The sequence below is a fragment of the Sander vitreus genome, chromosome 16 (assembly GCF_031162955.1).
Source record: "Sander vitreus isolate 19-12246 chromosome 16, sanVit1, whole genome shotgun sequence".
NCBI classification, from domain to species: Eukaryota; Metazoa; Chordata; class Actinopteri; order Perciformes; family Percidae; genus Sander; species Sander vitreus.
This window is the reverse complement of record NC_135870.1, coordinates 23,041,303-23,060,587: the sequence shown is the minus strand read 5'-3', so window position 1 is coordinate 23,060,587 and position 19,285 is coordinate 23,041,303. Positions and strand designations below refer to the sequence as shown.

The 19,285-nt window shown below is 41.6% G+C and overlaps 1 protein-coding gene across 3 annotated transcripts in view; it reads right to left on the bottom strand.

Annotated features, from left to right (window-relative positions):
- The window catches only part of grin1a (glutamate receptor, ionotropic, N-methyl D-aspartate 1a), a 36,986-nt gene extending 18,063 nt beyond the window's left edge, over positions 1-18,923 (bottom strand). For 2 of the 3 annotated variants that reach the window (XM_078271447.1, XM_078271448.1), the window contains exons 1-9: positions 18,572-18,923; positions 15,462-15,596; positions 12,631-12,807; positions 7,729-7,791; positions 6,869-6,966; positions 5,169-5,290; positions 3,975-4,149; positions 2,954-3,098; positions 193-279 (exon numbers count right to left, since the gene is read on the bottom strand). In XM_078271447.1, coding sequence (XP_078127573.1) covers positions 193-279; positions 2,954-3,098; positions 3,975-4,149; positions 5,169-5,290; positions 6,869-6,966; positions 7,729-7,791; positions 12,631-12,807; positions 15,462-15,596; positions 18,572-18,820 — 1,251 coding nt within the window. In that variant the 5' untranslated portion in view covers positions 18,821-18,923. The remainder of the gene's footprint in view (positions 1-192; positions 280-2,953; positions 3,099-3,974; positions 4,150-5,168; positions 5,291-6,868; positions 6,967-7,728; positions 7,792-12,630; positions 12,808-15,461; positions 15,597-18,571) is intronic. The other variant, XM_078271449.1, reaches the window with a different exon arrangement.
- Between the last annotated feature and the right edge of the window lie 362 nt (positions 18,924-19,285).

Below are 19,285 nucleotides of genomic sequence, written 5' to 3'. Positions count from 1 at the left end.
GGCCTATGACAAATTTGAAGAGATAAAATTAATAGCAAATATATCATCGCGCTATGAGCATAGACTATCTTCACTCCCCCATGAAAAACAAGAATCCCCCGATTGTCCAACACGAGTATATCAGCTCAGCTCCGTACTCTATCTATGTAGACAAAAACATCACATTGCAGCAGCAAAGTGAAGGCACCCTACCTTTAATCGAGTGGACATCTGGAAGCCCTGTGGTTTCTCAGTCTCTCCTCCGGGCCAGATGATCTTCCGCTGATTGTTCATCACCACCTGCAGGGATGCCGCACACATACACAGTATCATAGGTGAGTGCTGACAGAAGGCGTGCTGCTGATGAGGCTCCAGCGCTGTGGGTGAGCATCACTAATGAGTCAGCTTTATATAAGCACAGCTCAGCGGTTCTTTTATTAACTTCATCAACCTCTGACTTGTGTGTCATACATGAGGGTAATAGAAACTTTTTATTATGAGACCTATCGCCAGCAAACTGAAGTGCTGATCCTCACAGTCCTTACTTTTTGCCGTGTTTGCATGGCTGGCCCGTTCAAATATCCACCATTAACTACAAATGAATTTATTTTGACAGAATACTCTCAACACTAGTTCAACTAATTAGCTTTTCCCAGAGCTTTCAACCACATCTCACAGTCCTCATTAGCAGATGGAGTTTGCTCAGTTGTTATGGAGTGATTTCTTCACTAATGAAGACTATTTCTGAGGTCAAGAATGAACATCGAAGCTCAAATCACAGATTTTATATTATGCACACCTGTTTTTAAACATTTTGAAATAGATTTTTTAGCCCTTTCTCAAATTCAGTGGAGGTTGCAGCACTTTGAAACTTGCATGAGATAGAAAAACCAATACAGTGAACATTATATGCTTTTTTCTTTTATTTTGTCAAGTTATGTTAAAGTGATAGGGTTATGCAGTTCTGATGAAGGATCATCTTCATGTCCTTCCATTCAAGTTAAATTCATGATTTTGTTGTAAAGCCAAACCCAAAAGACTATCTATAATGGGAATGTGGTTGTTTTGTGCATTCACTCATTGCTGTTTTCCTGTGGGGTAAAATCACGAATACTGGCATCTAAATGGAAACCAGTGGGCAGCTGGAAGGTAGGAAATCTATCTGAAAAACAATAGGTTGTGCTTTTCAAAATGCTCAGCAAAGATGTAATAAAAAACTTTACTCTTTATTCCAATTTATACCTAGGGCTCATGAAGAACATTGTTAGGTTTCATTTTCAGATACATGCAGCTCCTGCTTGCCATCTAGAGTTAAATCCCATTCATGTCTTCATCTGTCCTGTGAAAATAAAGGCCTAAAAATGCCCAAAAAAACCCAAACATGCATTGTTCATGGCAAAGCGAGATTCAACTAAAAGTTACATGCAAATCCTAGCAAATCAACCGGAAATTTCTAAAGTTACAGTTATTTTTAATGATTAAAAAAGTAACTGAACACCCGGTCTAATAACATTGGTGTTGCTGACCTCCTTGTAGTTTAACTTCTCACCAGACGTGTGGGCTGTGCTGTGGTCAGAGGTGAAACAGACCGACAGATACATATACTAAACACTTACATTTGTTTTATGTACTGTATGTTCCAGTTCATTATAGCAATAAAAAACAGTGAATATTTGTAATACCCTTCAAATTCACTAGGACAGACTGCTGCAGCATCGCGTTGGCTTTGGCTGACCTGCAGTGTTTTTGAATTGCCCTACATTAACTGCAATGTACTATAGATAGAAAACTGGAGCTGCATGTCCAGTACAAACAAAAAAATAGACTACGTACATGAGGAGATACGACTTACATTTGGGCAGTAAGTATAAACTAGGGCATGGACTTGAATTTCTTTTTCTTAAATTATAAATGATAGACTCATTTACTTCACAGTTGTGTCAAATAGGCCAAAGTTGCCAACCCTATCTCCTAAAAAAGTATGTTCCCATACAGCTGAACTGCATTCTCAATCTTGTTTGGATGGAAACATATTCTCTTCTGGATTCCGTTTGTTTCAACACGTCCTCGTACACTTCCTGCCTCCTAAATGGGCTTGGCCTCGTTTGAAAGTTTAGTGAACATTGTGTAGATGGTGCTATATTTAGTATTACTTAAATTAGTTTTGTTAGGGCATAGTTGAAGTTAGCTCATCTGTGTTGCCAGATCTTGTTCCAGAGAGTTTATTCCTGAGACAGAAACAGGTCACGTACAAAGTTCATTCTTTTCTGATTTATCTGTCTGAAAAATGCCGTTTTAGTGTCAGAAAGTTCATGGTATGTATGTGGCTTGTGAAAAATGGGTCCAATATTTACTTTGGTGACTATGGGGCGAAAGAATCTGTCATAATGTGTGTTTATGTTCACTTCTCCCATTGGAATAAATACACTCAGGACTTGCAGCTAGTCTCCTAGAGGGGTGTGGTGACACACATACAGAGAAATTACTCTGATTTGGGGTGGTCACGTTTCTAAACTGTCTCTTGACTTTTGGTTACACACGGGACATAAATAGCGATCTAATGGGTGAAAGTCCAGTGTTTGTTTGACCCATCCATCCACCCCAACCTGCCTACGCGGACTGTAAGTACAAACTTATTTGTGATACGTCAAAAAGAAACGTAAGGGACCGTTCGGTATTTATGGAATGGACCACCGGAGGAAACTAGGGGAGGGTCATGTCTTTTTATTCTTTGTTGAGGGGAGGGTCACCCAACTTTTGTATTCATGAAAAAAGCAACATTTCGAAGTGGCTTGTTTGGTGCATATTTTTCAGCTCTTAGTCTCTGCCCTCCTTAGATACAAGTCTTAAAGTCTTTTTATCCTAAAGGTCCCAAAACTCCTCCGGTGGCCCCTTAAATAAATAACGAACAGTCCCTAATGGGAACGTAATTTTTAGGAGACAGGGCTGAAGTTGTCCCTGTCTGTCAGTTTACCTGTGTCCCATTGTATATGCCGACTTGAATGAGTCGACCCTTCTGGTAGTTGAGTATACTGTAATGGGCGTACTTCCTGTCTCCGTCGTCATTGAACTCCACGCGTCCTGTGAGGCCCTCTGGGTATTTAGATGACATCAGCACCCTATGGCAAGCAAATGAGCATGATTATTTGTGTGTATGAGCAGTGAGCACACATGTTCATGCATGGGTAGTGTCAAGGACTGCATTTTATTGTGTCAGCACAAGGCTCTTAGTTCAGTGCATGTGTTAAAATGACTGATGAATGACTTTTTTTTTGTTAAAACATCAGTTTGGAAGCAGTGCAGTTATTCTTTGTTATGCTGTTGAGAAACAGAAACCACCCTAAGTGGGTCAGGAGAACCTCAGTCACTTGAAGTGATAAATAGAGTTTCTAGAACTTTCTGGAAAATGTGATGACCTGGAATTGCGTACGGCAGCGTTCCAGTCAAAACTGACAAAAATGGGAAGGAACTTTGGGGACTGAGGCAAACTGCAGAGTGGGGCGATAATTCTCTGTGGGTTCAACCCTACAAGTGACACCTTTCACATTGGACGTCTGATCAGTTGTTAATCTAAATATATTGATAGTGCCGCTTTAATGGTAATTGAAAACGTTCACAATTCCATAAGAAACTGAGCAAAAATGTGTTAAATTGAAATCAGCTGTTCTTGGACTGGATTCGATGCATCTGGTTAAATTAAGTCAGTCAGTCTTGTTAATTTTTTGAGCCACTTTCCCGAAAATATTTCCCTGATCTCATAGTTTAAAAATACCAACCTAAATGTCAAAGAAATGTATTGGTATTGAAGTTGTTAAAAATATGCGCTGGGAAAAAAATAAATCTGAAAGATTGTTAGGATCCAGCTATTTTATGAAGTTGGTTGCCATAACAATTGAATCGTAACCCCCCCCAACAAACCGTTTTAAAAGGTGATCACACCTTTAAGTGAAGAAATAGAACTGAAGCAACGCCGTTACATCTGTATTCAAGCTTACCGTTTAAAGAGTGGCCCTGTTTTCCAGATGTTGGTGTTGCCCACACATCCTCTCGGAGGTTCTGTAATATTCTCCTTCTCAAAGAGCTCCTGGATGGACTGCGCCACCACAGCCACCGCATCATTGATATGGGCTGACTCATTCTTCCCGTTGATAAGCTGGAGGCTGATCAGACCTGAGACCAGGCCAACAACAAAACATAATCACTAACCAGAGCAAACGACAGCCTCTCTGGATCCTTTTGCAATGCACAAAGTGTAAAAAAAAAACTTATAGGGCCTGCAGTTTAGACATCCTGAATAAAGGTCATACATCAGCTGCATGATACACCTTCGTTGCCTGTAAATCTCAGGGAAGATAACTCAGATATTATCCACATCTTGTCATTTATGAGACGAGGCAGCAGAATAAATGGATCATTTTGCTGATGTTGCTACTGATGACCTTTTCACAGCATGTGTAAACAGTCCCTTGAAGTTGGATCTTTTTTTTTTTTTTTTTTTCTGCCCTAAGGGTTGGGAATCAGCACAGGCAAAGCATTATTTGTGTTAGGAATAAACATAAATACCATCAGACCTAAATTTAAACCAAGCAACAATCCAACTTCAGCTAAGTTTTCTGATTGCAACCAGGTCCGTCAGCCTTGCAGACTCCTGGAAGAAGCTGCAGCGAAGGTGGAAGAGACTGGACATGGACAGGACAACAAAACGCTCTGCAGGGATTGGTTGTGTGAAAGTGCCCGAGGGAGGGGGGATGGGGGGGTGGGGAGAGACGCTCGACATTTGTGACAACAAAGTGATAAAATATTGTGAGAGACTCCAGGAATAGAGACAAGAAAGGCTGTTGTAGCTTACCATTCTATCAGTAATGTGTTGCAAAACTCTCCCTTAGTAATTCATTAGAAATCAGGACATTAATGTAGCAGAATAGCACAATGAATGTACCTTGCGGATAATCCAGGACATGCACATTGAAACTAAAAGTGTACTGTAGATACACAGCACATTTAAACCTTTAAACACATAATGTTTAAACGTTTAAATGCTCAACAACACAACACGCAGTCATAGAGTCAATCATGTAATGCATCCATCGCTTAATCCCCCTAATCCTGGATGTGTTATGGTCGGCCTCTGAGTAAAGCCGGGGGTTAACTCGTATGTATTCCCACTGATCTCTGCTGGATGAACGTACCGTCTGGCGCCTCGTTCAGGGCTTTACCGGACATCTCCCGCTCGCCCACCAGCCACACGTACCCCGAGCCCGTCATGTTGAGGAAGCGGGCAGCCTTGTACACTGCGGCAGCGTCTTCCTCACTGGAGTTTGACAAAAAATTGTTTTTGGTTTTGTTTTTGTTTTACATCACAGTAAGCTGAATGAAAGTGAAAAGGAAGACATTTTGTGTTTTGTGGAGTGATTGATTCAGTCACATTAGTTTGGAATTGGTGCATTTCGAACTGATTACAGCAAATTTCTACATTACATGACTTTATTTATGAGAAATGTCTTTATATTAAAGTAAGGAGTTTTTAATCTCTTTTTTTAAGCTATTTTTTTTTTTATTTACACCTTAATTGGATAGCTTTAGATACTCTTGAGGGAGACAGGAAATAAGGGGAGATAGAGAGGAAAAAGATGCAGTTGGAATTGAACCAGGGTCGTTGCAGTTTTGTGGTTTGGGCCTTAGACATTTAGCTACCGGGATGCCCTCACTTTTATTCTCTTGAGCCCTGATTTTCCTTTTAAATTTCTTTCCTAATTAGGAATATTCAAACCCAACGCAAGGATCAGACTACATGGCATCAGCCAGATAGAGGACATGGGGATTCGGGAATGAAAGTGAGTGTAAGGCGTGACAATCACTCAACTCATCTGGTGTAGTGTGTCATAGTGAAAGACAACCGATGCAGCATCTGGGATGCCTTACCGCACAAAAGACAAGTGCGTCATTTTTGTTTTATTCTTAGTCCTGTCTCGTCTAGTTTGTCATTTTCATGACACCTTCTGTGACATTGGTGACCCCATCAAAGCACAGAGCGCTCTTTCACACACACCTGTGTGACGTTGGTGGTGTTGCCGGGTGGAACAGTAAAGGCAGTCCCTGACACCTCCTCTCTGATCACTTATATACGTCATGCTAGTTGTGACGGACGGAGAGATATTATCAGCGCCATGGCAAGAATGATCGCCTGATCTAACTCAGTGACCATCTCAAAAGGCATATCTTATTGTGTTTATGGTGTTGGATGCTGGAACAAGATATTTTTTTTGTGAGGCTCCGTCATGACAGCAGAAGGAACTCCTACTCAACTATGGAAACATTTGCCTTAAAAAAGTGCTCTGTACATCTGTTTTTTTTTTCTTTAAATCCGGCGTGATAAACATGGACATAATTTAGATGTCAACTGTAACGGAACATAAAGATCCACAGCTGGATCCAGCAGAGTAAAAGGTAAAGTTGAATTTGGTTTAAGCTAGAGCTGAAATGATTAGTTGATTAATTGATTATTGGATCAACAGGAAATGAATCGGCAAACTATTTGGATAATCATTTAATTGTTTATGCCATTTCTAAAGACAACTACCCAAACAATCTGGGTTCCAACTTCTGAATATGTTTCCTTTGTCTTATGCTAAGAAACACAAATCAAATTTTTAAGTTGACGTTTTTGAAGACAATTTTAACAGGAATTACTTACTCTTTTATAGACCAACCGATTAATCGAGAAAATGATCAGCATAATGAAAACTATTTACATCACCTTTACCATCCAAATGATCTTCTTGGATCGTGGATAAGGCGTTTTTAAGCCAGTGTGTGGTAAATGTGATACCTTAACCAATGCTCCTTTTGGGACTTAAAATTGATGTGTACTTTGGGACACAAATCTCACCTGGCGGACAGGATGATGACTCGGGCCTCCAGCTCTTTGGCCTCCAGCAGCAGGGCAGTTAAGTTAGTCTCCTGGCTGAACTGGAGGACTTTCTCTGCCTGTGATCAGGGCATAAGAAAGGTCAAGCCAGCTACTTTTCCCTACCTTAGACACCATGCTGCCTCTTTACCTGCTTGGTTCGAGCTTGGCCGATTTAGTTTGAAAACGGGAGACAGAGATAAAAAGGAAAGCGATCCAGGGGAACCGGCTGAACTAAAAAAAAAAAAAAAAGCTTGAAGGGAAAAAAAAAAACTTTTGCATTTGTTCGCATGCAAACTGAGGGTTATCAAGGCTCCAAAAAAGGACGTGCATGTGTTAGGTAGAGGGAAGAAGAAGGTCAATGCAACCAGTAACTAAAAACGGGTGAAGGGGGGTGAGGGGGACGTTTTCCCCCAACAAAGAAACTGCTGAAAACTAGGGAAGTGCTACAGAACAGGAGGAAGTAGCATCTGGGAAACGGTTTTGTCCCACACTACCGGTTCTCCACAAAGGAATGGACTTGCAAACTCTTTTTTTGTGTGTGAGTATGTGTGTTCTGAGTTCATGCATTCCTTTATTGAAGGAGAAAATGAAAATGATAAAAGCGGGGCGCTGTTCATTGATATCTTTCTGTCTTTTAATGACCGAAAATTATAGATTTTTCATAACAAAATCATTCTTCATTTAAATCATAGGGAAATGTCTCAAAGTAAAAAATTAAAGAAAACACGTGCTACCAAGAGAGGAACATTTCTGGGTCTGCTGGTGACTGGTTTGGGCTGGTTTCTAGTTGCTACGTTTGGAAAGTTGGTGGGCGGCGTGCATTGACCATGCAAATATACCTTAGGTCCTCGCTTGTTGTCATAGGACAGTTGGTCGAGGTTTTCATAGTTCCTTTTTTTATTCTGATGAGTAATGTGCACAGAGAAAATATGCAGACACAGAAAAATATTATAAACAGTTGAAAATGGAGGGCAGTAAAGCATTCCAACAAATCTCCACTTTTCTGCTTCAAATTGGGATCTTTAACAGTGGGGCTTGCAAATCATCAGAGACGACCGCTTTCAAAATAAAGCTGAAATCATGGACACTTGTTCAAAATATCAAATACTACTAAGGATCAGGGTAATTTATTCATTGTACAGTATTCATAGCATAAATTATCAGTGATGCCGATTCAGCTGGATCAAAGCTCTCCGGCTCCAGCGATAATCAATACAAAATGCTAAATTGCAGCTTCTTCACCATACTGAAAACTACAATAACATTACACAACTGCAATCTTAACTTTTAACAAACAAACATAGCCGTCAACAAGAGCCATCAGACTACACCAACACACCATCATATCCAAAGTGTGATCCCGATTTTGGCGTCCTAAAAAAAAATATGAAGAGCTCGTTACAAGTTTTACAATGTGTAAACTTGCTAATCTATCACACTTGGACCAACACATAAAAAGCTAGAATATAGATTTATCTAGATTCTGGAGTATATGTTTAGTTAGATTTTTCTTTTGTTTAATACTTGCACACATTTTAGTACAACTGTACTTACCAATTCAACTGTGATTTACAAAATCAAATCGAATCAAAGCAAAAGCTTAAATCACAAACACAGGCCAATGATTCCCTCCGATAATGGAAATGGAGGCTCCCATCACAGCTGCTAATAATGAATGAATGAATTGAAATTAATTGAAAAACATTTTACGTTCTCCAATCTAACTGGCAGTGACATTCCAAAGTTGCAGTTTGACAGACGTCACGCCAATGCACGTCTTGTATCATTCCCTGTTGGTATAAAACAGTAAAGTATGTTAAAGATGGTATAGTACAATAGTATGGAATTTGGTCACAGCACAACATACGGACTCTCAGTAGGTGCTGAGCAGGATCAACTTAATTCGGACACCTGAGGCGTCCCCATTTTGGATTCCAGTCCGCTTTAGCAATTCTATTATGTTTACATTCTTGTCTTTTCATAGTCACAGTTCATATTTAATAATAATCTATTGCACTGTTCAATCCCAGCACTGTTCACTTTTGCACTACCACCATTGCACACACTCTACCATAGCACCTTATCATGGTCATTGCATCACATGGTCAGTCCATACCAGACCTTTGTAATCACTTCACAAATTGTTAAAGGAACACGCCGACTTATTGGGACTTTAGCTTATTCACCGTAACCCCCAGAGTAAGACAAGTCGATACATACCCTTCTCGTGTCCGTGCGTGTTGTAACGCTGTCTGACTGTTCCACCGGTAGCTTAGCCTAGCACAAAACCTGCAGGTAACTGGTTCCAACTAGCCTACTGCTACCGGTGGAACCGTCAGACAGCGTTACAACACGCACGGACACGAGAAGGGTATGTATCGACTTGTCTTACTCTGGGGGTTACGGTGAATAAGCTAAAGTCCCAATAAGTCGGCGTGTTCCTTTAACTCTGTACATTTCTGTGAGTGATTTTTATGTATGTGAGATATATGTGTTTGTGTGTTTGTGTGTGTCTGTTGTGTAATGGTTGTCTAAGCTACTGGATGCCCTATCCTTCTATCTATCTATCCTTCTATCTATCTATCTATCTATCTATCTATCTATCTATCTATCTATCTATCTATCTATTGTGGTGTCTTTAATAGTAATGCTGTAAAGTTCATAGGAATCCCTTCTATAACATACCTTAAAGTCAAAGTTGTATAACTTCAGACACCACACTATCTGTCTATCCATCTATCCATCTTAAGTAAGAGCAGACACACTGAGACTGGCAGCCATTTTGCAGGGAAACACATCATCTTTCTGCTTTACAGGGTTTCTTACACAGCTGGCTGTACAGCTCACCCCTGAGTGCGCTCGGTTTCCCTCCCTTCACAAAGTCGACGGTGACCGTGCTTCAGCGCCGTAGTCAAGCTGACAAGCAACTCAAAACGAAATCACAATTTAAATAATTCCATCCAAACTGAAAGATTGCAAACCGAATGCCAACAGTTTTTCCGGTGTAATGAAAAGACTATTACAACTTGTCAGTGGGATTATAGATAATTCCAATTTTTCCATTTCCTTGATAAGAACACAGTTCAGTTGACTCAATCAGAACACCTTAGCTACCATGTAATTACCAAGTAACGTCCGTTCACTCATCACAGGAGAGATTGTATGCATCTTCAGCGGGTAGAAATCCTTCCATGAGTAACAAGCAGCAGCATTGCGGACAAAAAAAAAAATGTCTTTGTTTTTCTCCCCCAAGAGATTTTCTGAGCGCTCTATTTTTGTATCCTCAGTCAGGCATTAATATTTCATGTTGTGTTGGTCACATTTGCACTCTGGCTAAATCCACTGTGTCCAGAGCCTCTTTGCTGGTAGTGACAGTGATTCCCCTTTGAATGTGTGACCTCGCTAATGACTTGCCATGGGGCTAAATATAAAATGTAAATTTACTGAGCGTATGCAGCACAACAGGGTGATTAGCAAGAATAACACCTCACATTTTTAATTAGAGCATAATGTGACAACGCTGCCGTCTGCCACATCCAAAAGCACATCCATTTACATCAGCGAAAACAATCAAAGCTGTCAACGCGTCACCCAAACAAACGTACAATGAAGGAGCTGCTGCAGGTTTATTACCCTGCAGATGTTGTGACATACACGGGACGTCAGAGCCGAGCCGACCATGAGCTAAGTAGCTGTGTCGTGTAGCCACCAGGGGGCCTGTCCACAAATCTAAACTTCTTTGGTTCCTGTGCTCATTTTCCTTTTTCTTCATTTCAGTAAAGTATAAAATTCATGATTGTGTTATAGTGCCAAACAACAAATCTCCAAATGTCCTCACAGCCGCAAAACTTTGAGGCTTCACCAAATTATGATATTTAGTGGTGCTTTCTATTGTTTTATAAAATAATATCTTAGTGTATCTTAAAGATTATTATGTCCTCTGTTTTTAATGTACTTTTTACATTCAATTTCAATTTGAATGACACTCTACCAAATGGGTATTATTACTTTGTTACTGTGAATAAATCCCATGTAAATACCAACACTAACAATATTTTAGTCTGTCTCTACAGATTTTCTTTTAAAATTCAGTAATTTCCTAGAGCAGCTGGGCACTGTAGTTGTTTTAGCAAACATCACTCAAACAGGAGGAAAAGGTGCATTCGTAGGGGACTTCTCCTGACTTTTCAGCTGCAGATTAATACACATTTGGTGGAGTAAGTACCAGGATGGTGTATATGTGATCAATTCAGTAACTCAATATAAACTACAGCGTGTGTGTTCATTAAAATGAAGAAACATGTCTCCTAGTGCAACGGTGTGGCTCATTGATGAACAGTGGCGCTCTATGGCACAGCAGAATAAGATGTCATATGTATTTGTGGACACTACGAACAAAAACTATATCGCCAACCTTATCCTTGACCCGATTTTCGGTGTAAATATTGCTGGCCACATTTAGGACGAATTCTAAAACGAATCCAGCTCAGGGCCCCGAAATTGCTCGAGTGGGCCCGGCAGTCACAACTAAATGAAATGGATGAATAAAGCCTCATAGCAGAGGGTTGCAGCTAGTTCCCTCACTATTATAAGATTGAATGTGACGCACAGATGGGTTCATTTTAAGCTCCAACCCCATATTCTGCAAACATAAAAAGGAACTTCCTGGATTCTCATCAAAAGCTTTTAATACACAATTGTATCTTTTCGAGTGCAGGATGTGAGTCCCATCTAGATATGACAGTATAATTGTTTTAACTGCACGTGGTCGCACAATCCCACTTGATTAACCCAAATGTTTGAAATGTGTTCCCATTTGTGGCTGTTAATCAATACTGATCAGGATCACTTCATTTAAGCAGCTTTCCCTTTAGCTGTAGCTGCCTTCTGTGAACTAACTCGGGTACGTGACGTCTCATATTCAGCGTCTATCAGCTTCTGATTTAATTAAACCTCTGAAACAGGACTCATTTCACTCTGCCGCACAATTACAGCAAAGTGCCCCAGAGACAGACAAGCATCATAAATGAAAGAAGAAGAAAAAATATCCCAAGGTAATTTCATTTTATTAAATGGATGAAATAGATGGCAGTTGTTTTGTCCCTCTCTCGTTCTCTCTCTGTTCCTAAAGGGCACACATCATCGCAGTTTCAAGCTTGTTTTGGCTCAAAGGAGATCAGCATTTCACTGACCCACATACACTGCTCAGAGCTACACTTAAAATGGATACATCAGCGGTATCTGAAAAGGCGAAACCATCTCCCACATCATGTGATCATGACCTAGCACGGTGCAATAAACACAAGGCCTCTGTGTAATGAAGCCGGCCATTCAGCACCACTGAGAAGAACACCTGGCTTCCGCCGTGGCCCCAATAAAACACTTCAGTCTGTGATGGTTTGCAAAGCCCCAAGTTAAAGTCCACTATTTGGCTCCCAATGTGGATAGACACAGGGTAATTTGGACTATGGCGAAAAGCAACGTGAAGATGAGCAAATAAACGTACAAACTTTTGTCAGATTAGACCACATTAGACGCTGTTGTTGATGTCTCTAGGAATGTTAGCCAATGTTTACACAATGGTGAGAAAGAGATGTGGCCACACAACAGAAAGGAAAACAGTTACACAGAAGACCTTTGAGGTTTACAAAACCTTACACATTCGCGCGCTCATGCTCACACACTCTTGCAGGGGGGGGGGGGGGGGGGGGGAGGGAGGCTTAGGAGCTGGAGCGTCTCACCTTTGTTTCTCTCTCCTCCAAGAGGGTCTCGAGCCTCTTTTGAGCGGCCCGCCCCTCGTGGTCGTCACTCACTATCAAGATGATGTGGTTCCAGTTGAACTCCCGCATCAGGTCGAACCACACGTGCGCCTGGTGGGAATAGGGAGGGACTGTCCGCAGAAAGGACAGGTGGATACTCTGAGGAGCACCAAGCAGGAAATAGAGATTAATATTGTGGAGTTGACAGTTTTCCAACAACAACTTCATTATTAATTTGAAGTTATTAATTTTTTTGGCCTTTAATGGATAGGACAGCTGAAGACAGGAAAGTGGGAGAGAGAGGGGGAATGACATGCAACAAAGTGCCACGGGTCAGAATCAAAACTGGGCCGCTGCGGTAAGGACTGAGCCTTAGTACATAGGGCGCATGCTTAACCAGGTGAGCTACCAGGGTGCCCTATTCTTGCCCTTTTAAATATATATATATATATATATATATATATATAGCCCATATTATGCTCATTTTCAGGTTGTAATTTGGGGTTTTAGTAGAACATTTAATACTCAAAAAAAACTTAAATTCTTTTTCATACTAGCCAAGGCTCTTTAAGCCCCCCTCCCGAAAAAGCCTAGTGTGCTCTGATTGGTCAGTTTTTCCGGGTCTTCCATATCTGTGCTCTCTCTTCATCGTCCGTCATTGCAGCCCGGGAATGACTGTGCTACTGAGTGTAGCGGAACTTTTTACCGTGAAAAATCTCTGATAAAGGCTTCTAAACCAAAAACTACACAATGGAAATAAACAACAATCAGCAACCATGATTACAGGTTTCCCTAAAGTTAACATGTAGCTACATGTAGCAGTGTAAGTAATGTCACTCGGTAATGTGCCTGGAGCAGAGGACGTCAATTTCAGCCGAGAGTAGGGCTGTCAGCATTAACGCGTTAATCACGATGCGATTAAGGGCCGAGCATAACGTGTTAATGTTTTTTAATCGCATGCCGCCATTTATTAATTTATTTTACACTTAACTCGGCTTTGCGTCGTGCCTAACAGCGCCCCTTAGCTATTCTAAAATCACTAGAATCTAGCTAGCCAACCTGTGGATGAAACCAAATCCAAAGAAATTACTACTGCTCTTGCAAAATGGGTGGCAACTAACTGCAGACCTGTCAGCTTTGTAGAAGACTCGGGTCTTAAAAGACATACTACGGGGGGCGGCCTCTAGCTCACCCAGTAAGAGCGTTCGCCCCATGTTGGCTGAGTCCTGCAGCGGCGCAGGGTTAGAATCTGACCTGCTGCCCTTTGCTGCGTGTCATCCCCCATCTCTCTCCCCCTTTCATGTCTATCCACTTTCAAATAAAAGGAAAAGCCCCAAAAAAAATTAAAAAAAAGACGTACTACGGTTGGCATATTCTGAATTGTGCAATAATGACAGTTTCACACATTTTTCTTTTGTTTACAGTAAATAAATAATAAACAAATACAAATCTTAAAGTAAAGTTCATAAAGTAACTTTCCTTGCATTCATTTGATTCCCAGTCAAGAAACACTGGTAAGAATGGCTTTCCATTGTTAATATGTACTTAAGAACAGTTCTGAAATGCAAAATAATAGAATTTTAATCATGTGATAAAACATGCGATTAATAGCGAAAAAATTTATCGTTTGACAGCCCTAGCCAAGAGTAGATAAAACTGTTGGAAGTGGAGTGTTGAGAACAGTCTGAAATCCCCCCCCGTTCAGTTCACGTGAAATGACATCACATAGTACACGGTCAACGGGGGACCCGAAGCTCAACGCCAGGCCAATGCAAAAACGTCAAATAAACTGAATGGGTCCCGGGGACCCGAAGGACAACACAGGGGTTAAAAGGTTATTTAGGTCTTTACACCAAGTAGAAAATAAATACTTTTCTGATGCACAATATGGCCACAATATGTGGACATCCCTGTCCCCTGGCTTTTTTGGTGATTTGAGCTCAGACCCTATAGTTCTGCTAAAGAACTCTAGCATTCAGATATATTTTAGACAAAAGGGTGCTTCCAACCTTGCAGCAACAGTTTATGAAGGCTCTTCCTTGTTTCAACATGACAATGTTGTGCACAAAGCCAGGCCGATCAAGGAAACTGTCCTCCCAAGAAAAGCAACTTTTGTTTACATTCACGTGACAAAGCCCATAGTGGCCGTAGTGATTATAACTCTAGTCCGTCGGCTGACGTTGTTATAGAGCCACAAAGTTCATGGAGCAATTAGGCTGGGGTGGGTATTTTTCTGTTTTCTTCTATGTCTATCTTCTACTTAGTAGAGTGCTTTTATTACTGTACATTAAAAAAAATATTGTATATTGTAAGTTGAAATGCCTGCAGCTGTAATTGTTCTAGAAAAAGGGACACCAATGCATTAATGATAAATTAAAGAAGCTCCGCCCCCAGATTCACAGACAGATAACTACTGGCCGGTCTGCACTGTCATAGCTATGACTGACCCCCGGGGCTCCTTTAAATTCATGGATTCATTGCCTCTGATTTCCTTTAACTTGCAAGATTAGCAGGGATGTTTGAAATTAAGTTGTTAAAGTCCTTGGCATTTCAATTATGTCATTGCTTTAAAGTTTTATCTTAGTGGCTTGTGCTTCATAAAAACATAACTCAGGTCAGAGGCATTATTAATGATGCTCTTTCAATTTTCAGCAGGGAAGCCATTTAAACACAGCTCCTCTAATGGACAGTGATAGGACGTTTTAATCTAGGAAGGCTTTGAAGCCGCCCCAGGGGAGCGCCTTACTCCATCGCTCTCTTCCTGTTTTTCTCTCCATCTATCTCTCTTTACATCTCTCCCATCCATCGCTCACCTTGTCTGAGTAGATGGACATGCGGGTGGTGAGGCCCACCACGGGGATGCGGTAGAAGCCTGCAGTGTATGAGACAGGCGTCGGAGTCAGGTGGTCATTGGACTGGGGAGGGTGACTCACCAGGATAGCATAGACCTGCAGAGGCACGGAAAAAAACACTTTGTCATTGGACCGATTGGTAACACCACTAGGCATACTCTGATAAAGAAGAAGTCTTAAAAGGCATCCTTTTTTTCTTATATTGGTTTAATTTTTGCAGGCAATACACCACAAACATAATCATATTTAAAGATTCTTTACACAAAACATATACAGAAACATACATATGGGAAGTTGCTAAATCTCCATTATCCTTCTTAGTAAATCAAATAAAGCTAAATTCTTACACTGCTGGTATCACGCAAATATGACAACTGTGATATGTCTGCTGCATATCTTGATGTAAGCTGTAACAACAGCAGGACAAGATGCACACATGACTCCATTCATTTATTAACATAAGAAAACAGCATCAGCTATGCACACTTACAAGGGTGACTGTATAATATTTACATTATGAAAAGTTCATTTCAGCATAGAGATCAGTTAACGCTAAAACAAGGGTTGGGTGAGCGGCAGGGCAAAAAGTGCAATGTGGGCCCCTTTAAAGCCCCCAGTGTTCCCCAACTTAGTTTGGTTGAAAGTAATCTAGGATCCCATCGGCTATCAGTCTGACAGTAATTTAGCCTCTCTTAGAACAATCCCCATCCATCAATTCCCTATTAGCCTCTGGGGACAACGGCCAATATTTTGGGGGTTCCAGTGTAGCCAGCAGATATCCGGATAACAGATATCTGATTCAGATTCAGAAATCTATATTAATCCCAGAGTGGCAATTGATTTTTACAGTACTCTTCCGTGCAGCGGTCATTGTTTACAGTCCAATTAGCACTTTAAGACACAAGAATTGTGTAATAGTTGGAGTTTAGACAAACTGTTTATCTGCATGTAGTCTGGCATTGCCGGGCCATACTCCAGCACGGTGTCAGCACTGGAGTCAATACTACTCAGACTACCAACGGACTAAAGACCAGACCGCATCCGATACCAAAAATCTTTGTTCTGTTACCTACAGATTCTGCATTCATAGAGATTAGGTTATGAATGGAATAAAGGCAAATGTATTTAAGAATATACACTGTGTACACATGGCCCTTTTAAGACAGAGCCTCGAGATTAGGTACAAATGCAGGAGTCACTTTAATTGTTTACAATCAAATCGAATGATCACAAACCGACTGCCACACTGAATGTAGGGCATCTGGGGCCCCTGAGCATCTGTCTGCTTCGCCTAATCTGTAATCCAGCCTCGGCTGAAACATCTGTTTTTCTACCTAAAGTTGAATTAATTATGTGCGCACTTTATCAATTCAACAGTGTTATCTTTTAGAGGGCACAACTGCTGCTCTAAAATGTTGTATAACAGGTTAAAAATAACATTTTGGAGCCATGAATATTTACATAAATTGTAGTCAGTGACATACCACCTATAAAAAAAAAAGAAGCAGATAAGCATAGACCTCTTTTCCCTTGTTCAAAATATCTTCACTGTGTGGGCTGGCAGACTAGTCTAATAGTAATTTGTGGTTGGTTGGTTGAGTCTTATCCGTACATACCAACAACAAAAAAAAAGCTCAGCCTTAAGAAATGCCTCGGGGATGTGAAGGAAGATGAATAAAGTTGGCATGACTGTGCAGGCATGGATTACTGGATATGAGCAGTCCGTATGGTTGGGTCAAAAATGAGGTCTATCTTCCAAGCACTGCTTGCAGGCATCCACTCCTCCATCTGCCACAGACTTCCCTTCTCAGTTACTGTTTTCGCCTACAAGCCAATCTCTGAATCCGATGAAACCTTCCATTGACCTTCGGTCTCCAATCAGGTGTGATGTTGGTCTAATTTACAGGAGAGATGTGTGTAGAGAGAGAACTGAACCACTGTTTGAGTAATATGTACAGTTTAATAGCATGGATTGCACTCTCATGCTTGGGTTGAACATGTGACAGGAGACTGGGTGCGACAGTATTATTTTACAAGCCTGTATCAATTAGAGTCATTACACTAAGCAGAGGAGCAAGGACATGAAAGCAGCATTGAAGCTGTGGGTGGGTTTTTTTTGTTTTCCCCCGCATGAAGCCTCATTATGTGTGTGGGAGAGATAGGAGCGAGAGCGAGAAGGACTTCACGCCCCGACATGCTGTGACATAACGTTGGCGCTTTTCAAAAGCCACGGGGAGCATCACATGAGAGATGCTTCAATGTTTTAACAACTCTCACACGTACACTCACCATGTATTACTTATGAAATGTGTTTTGTTTGTTAGATCTGCAGCACATTTGGCATGAATCTTTCTGCCTTGTCGTATGTACACAGTTTGAACAGGAATCTCATACTTCTATGCTATATTCTAAAGTATGCTATCATGCAGCACACACGCATTGTACGCCATGTTGTTATTTGTAAAAGACGTATTGCCAATTTTCACTCCTCACTGGCTCCTTTGCAGTTCAGTAGATGTGCAGCTGTGTGTCATGAAACGTACAGTTGCCCTCTCATCCGAGTTATGCCCCAAAACCAAAGCCTATTACTGGATGTCTGAAAAAAAAAAAACAGATGGGGTATGTGGGGGAGTTCACTCTATTAGACAACAGACCCAAGAGAAAGAGGACAGTCACAGTGCTTTGAGTGACCACAGATGATGAGGACGAATAATGTAGCCTATGGGCTGATTTCTTCTAGTGTTAGTAATGGAGGAAATTGGAGAAATAGACAAGTGTTTAGTCATTCAGAGCTCAAGACTGATGAGGCATAACAACCAATCTGGTCTTTCATACACACTTGGGTGGCACTTGAGTGAGATAACACGTCATGTTCCTGAAAGAACCAACTTTCTCTTGCAAAGCACAGAGGTTTTGTCCTTTTGAAACACTTTGATGTAACTCGCAGTAAACCCGTTTTACAGATACGTGGAGGTGTGCGCGGGTCATATAGTACAGTATATGCGCTATATGATTCAGAGGATATTTTTAGCTTGATTTAGCGCTCATGCAGTGGTGGAAATGATCTCTACCTGACTGGAGATGAGGTCCTCGCAGACGGAGAGAGCCATCTGGATGGCGTTGGGTTTGTGCGTTACGGAGATAGCGGTCAGCTTGAATTTATCCCTGCCGTAGACCTGGTTGGCCTGGGTCACGGCATCTTTAAAGACCTGCTCGTATCTCTTCTGGCTCAGCACAGCCCCGATGTTCACGATCTTCGGCTCGCAGCCGGCCCGCGCGCAGGAGCACGAGAAGAGCACCGCCAGCAGAAACAGACGCATCGTGTGGACCACCAAACAGCACAGCACAGCCCGGTCGCTTTTCTCCCCGGTGGCGGGTCGGCTCGAACAGCTTCTGGACGGCAGCACGGCGCAGCCAGTTACTGCAGACACGATCCAGGTGGGCGGTGTGAGCCGGGCAGGGAGGGAGGCCAAAAAAGGATGGAGACGACAAAAAGAGGTGGATTTATGTGCAATGCGGAGGAATGTGCATGCTCATATTAGGAGCAGGCTGTCAACCAGGGACATCCAAACCGCATTGTCCATCCCCTTTTTTTTCTTTTTTTTTGTCTCCTCTGAAGAACTGCTCAAAGCTGCTAAGGGTTTTTGTAGTAAGAGTTAAACCATTGTCCAAGCCTCCAGACGGCTTCCTCTCCGGGCTATGTATCGCTTCTTCCTGCCGCTGCTCCGTACCAACTGATCACCCCGATGCGGCTGCTCTCTCCGGGCTGAGCGGCTGCTGTCCTT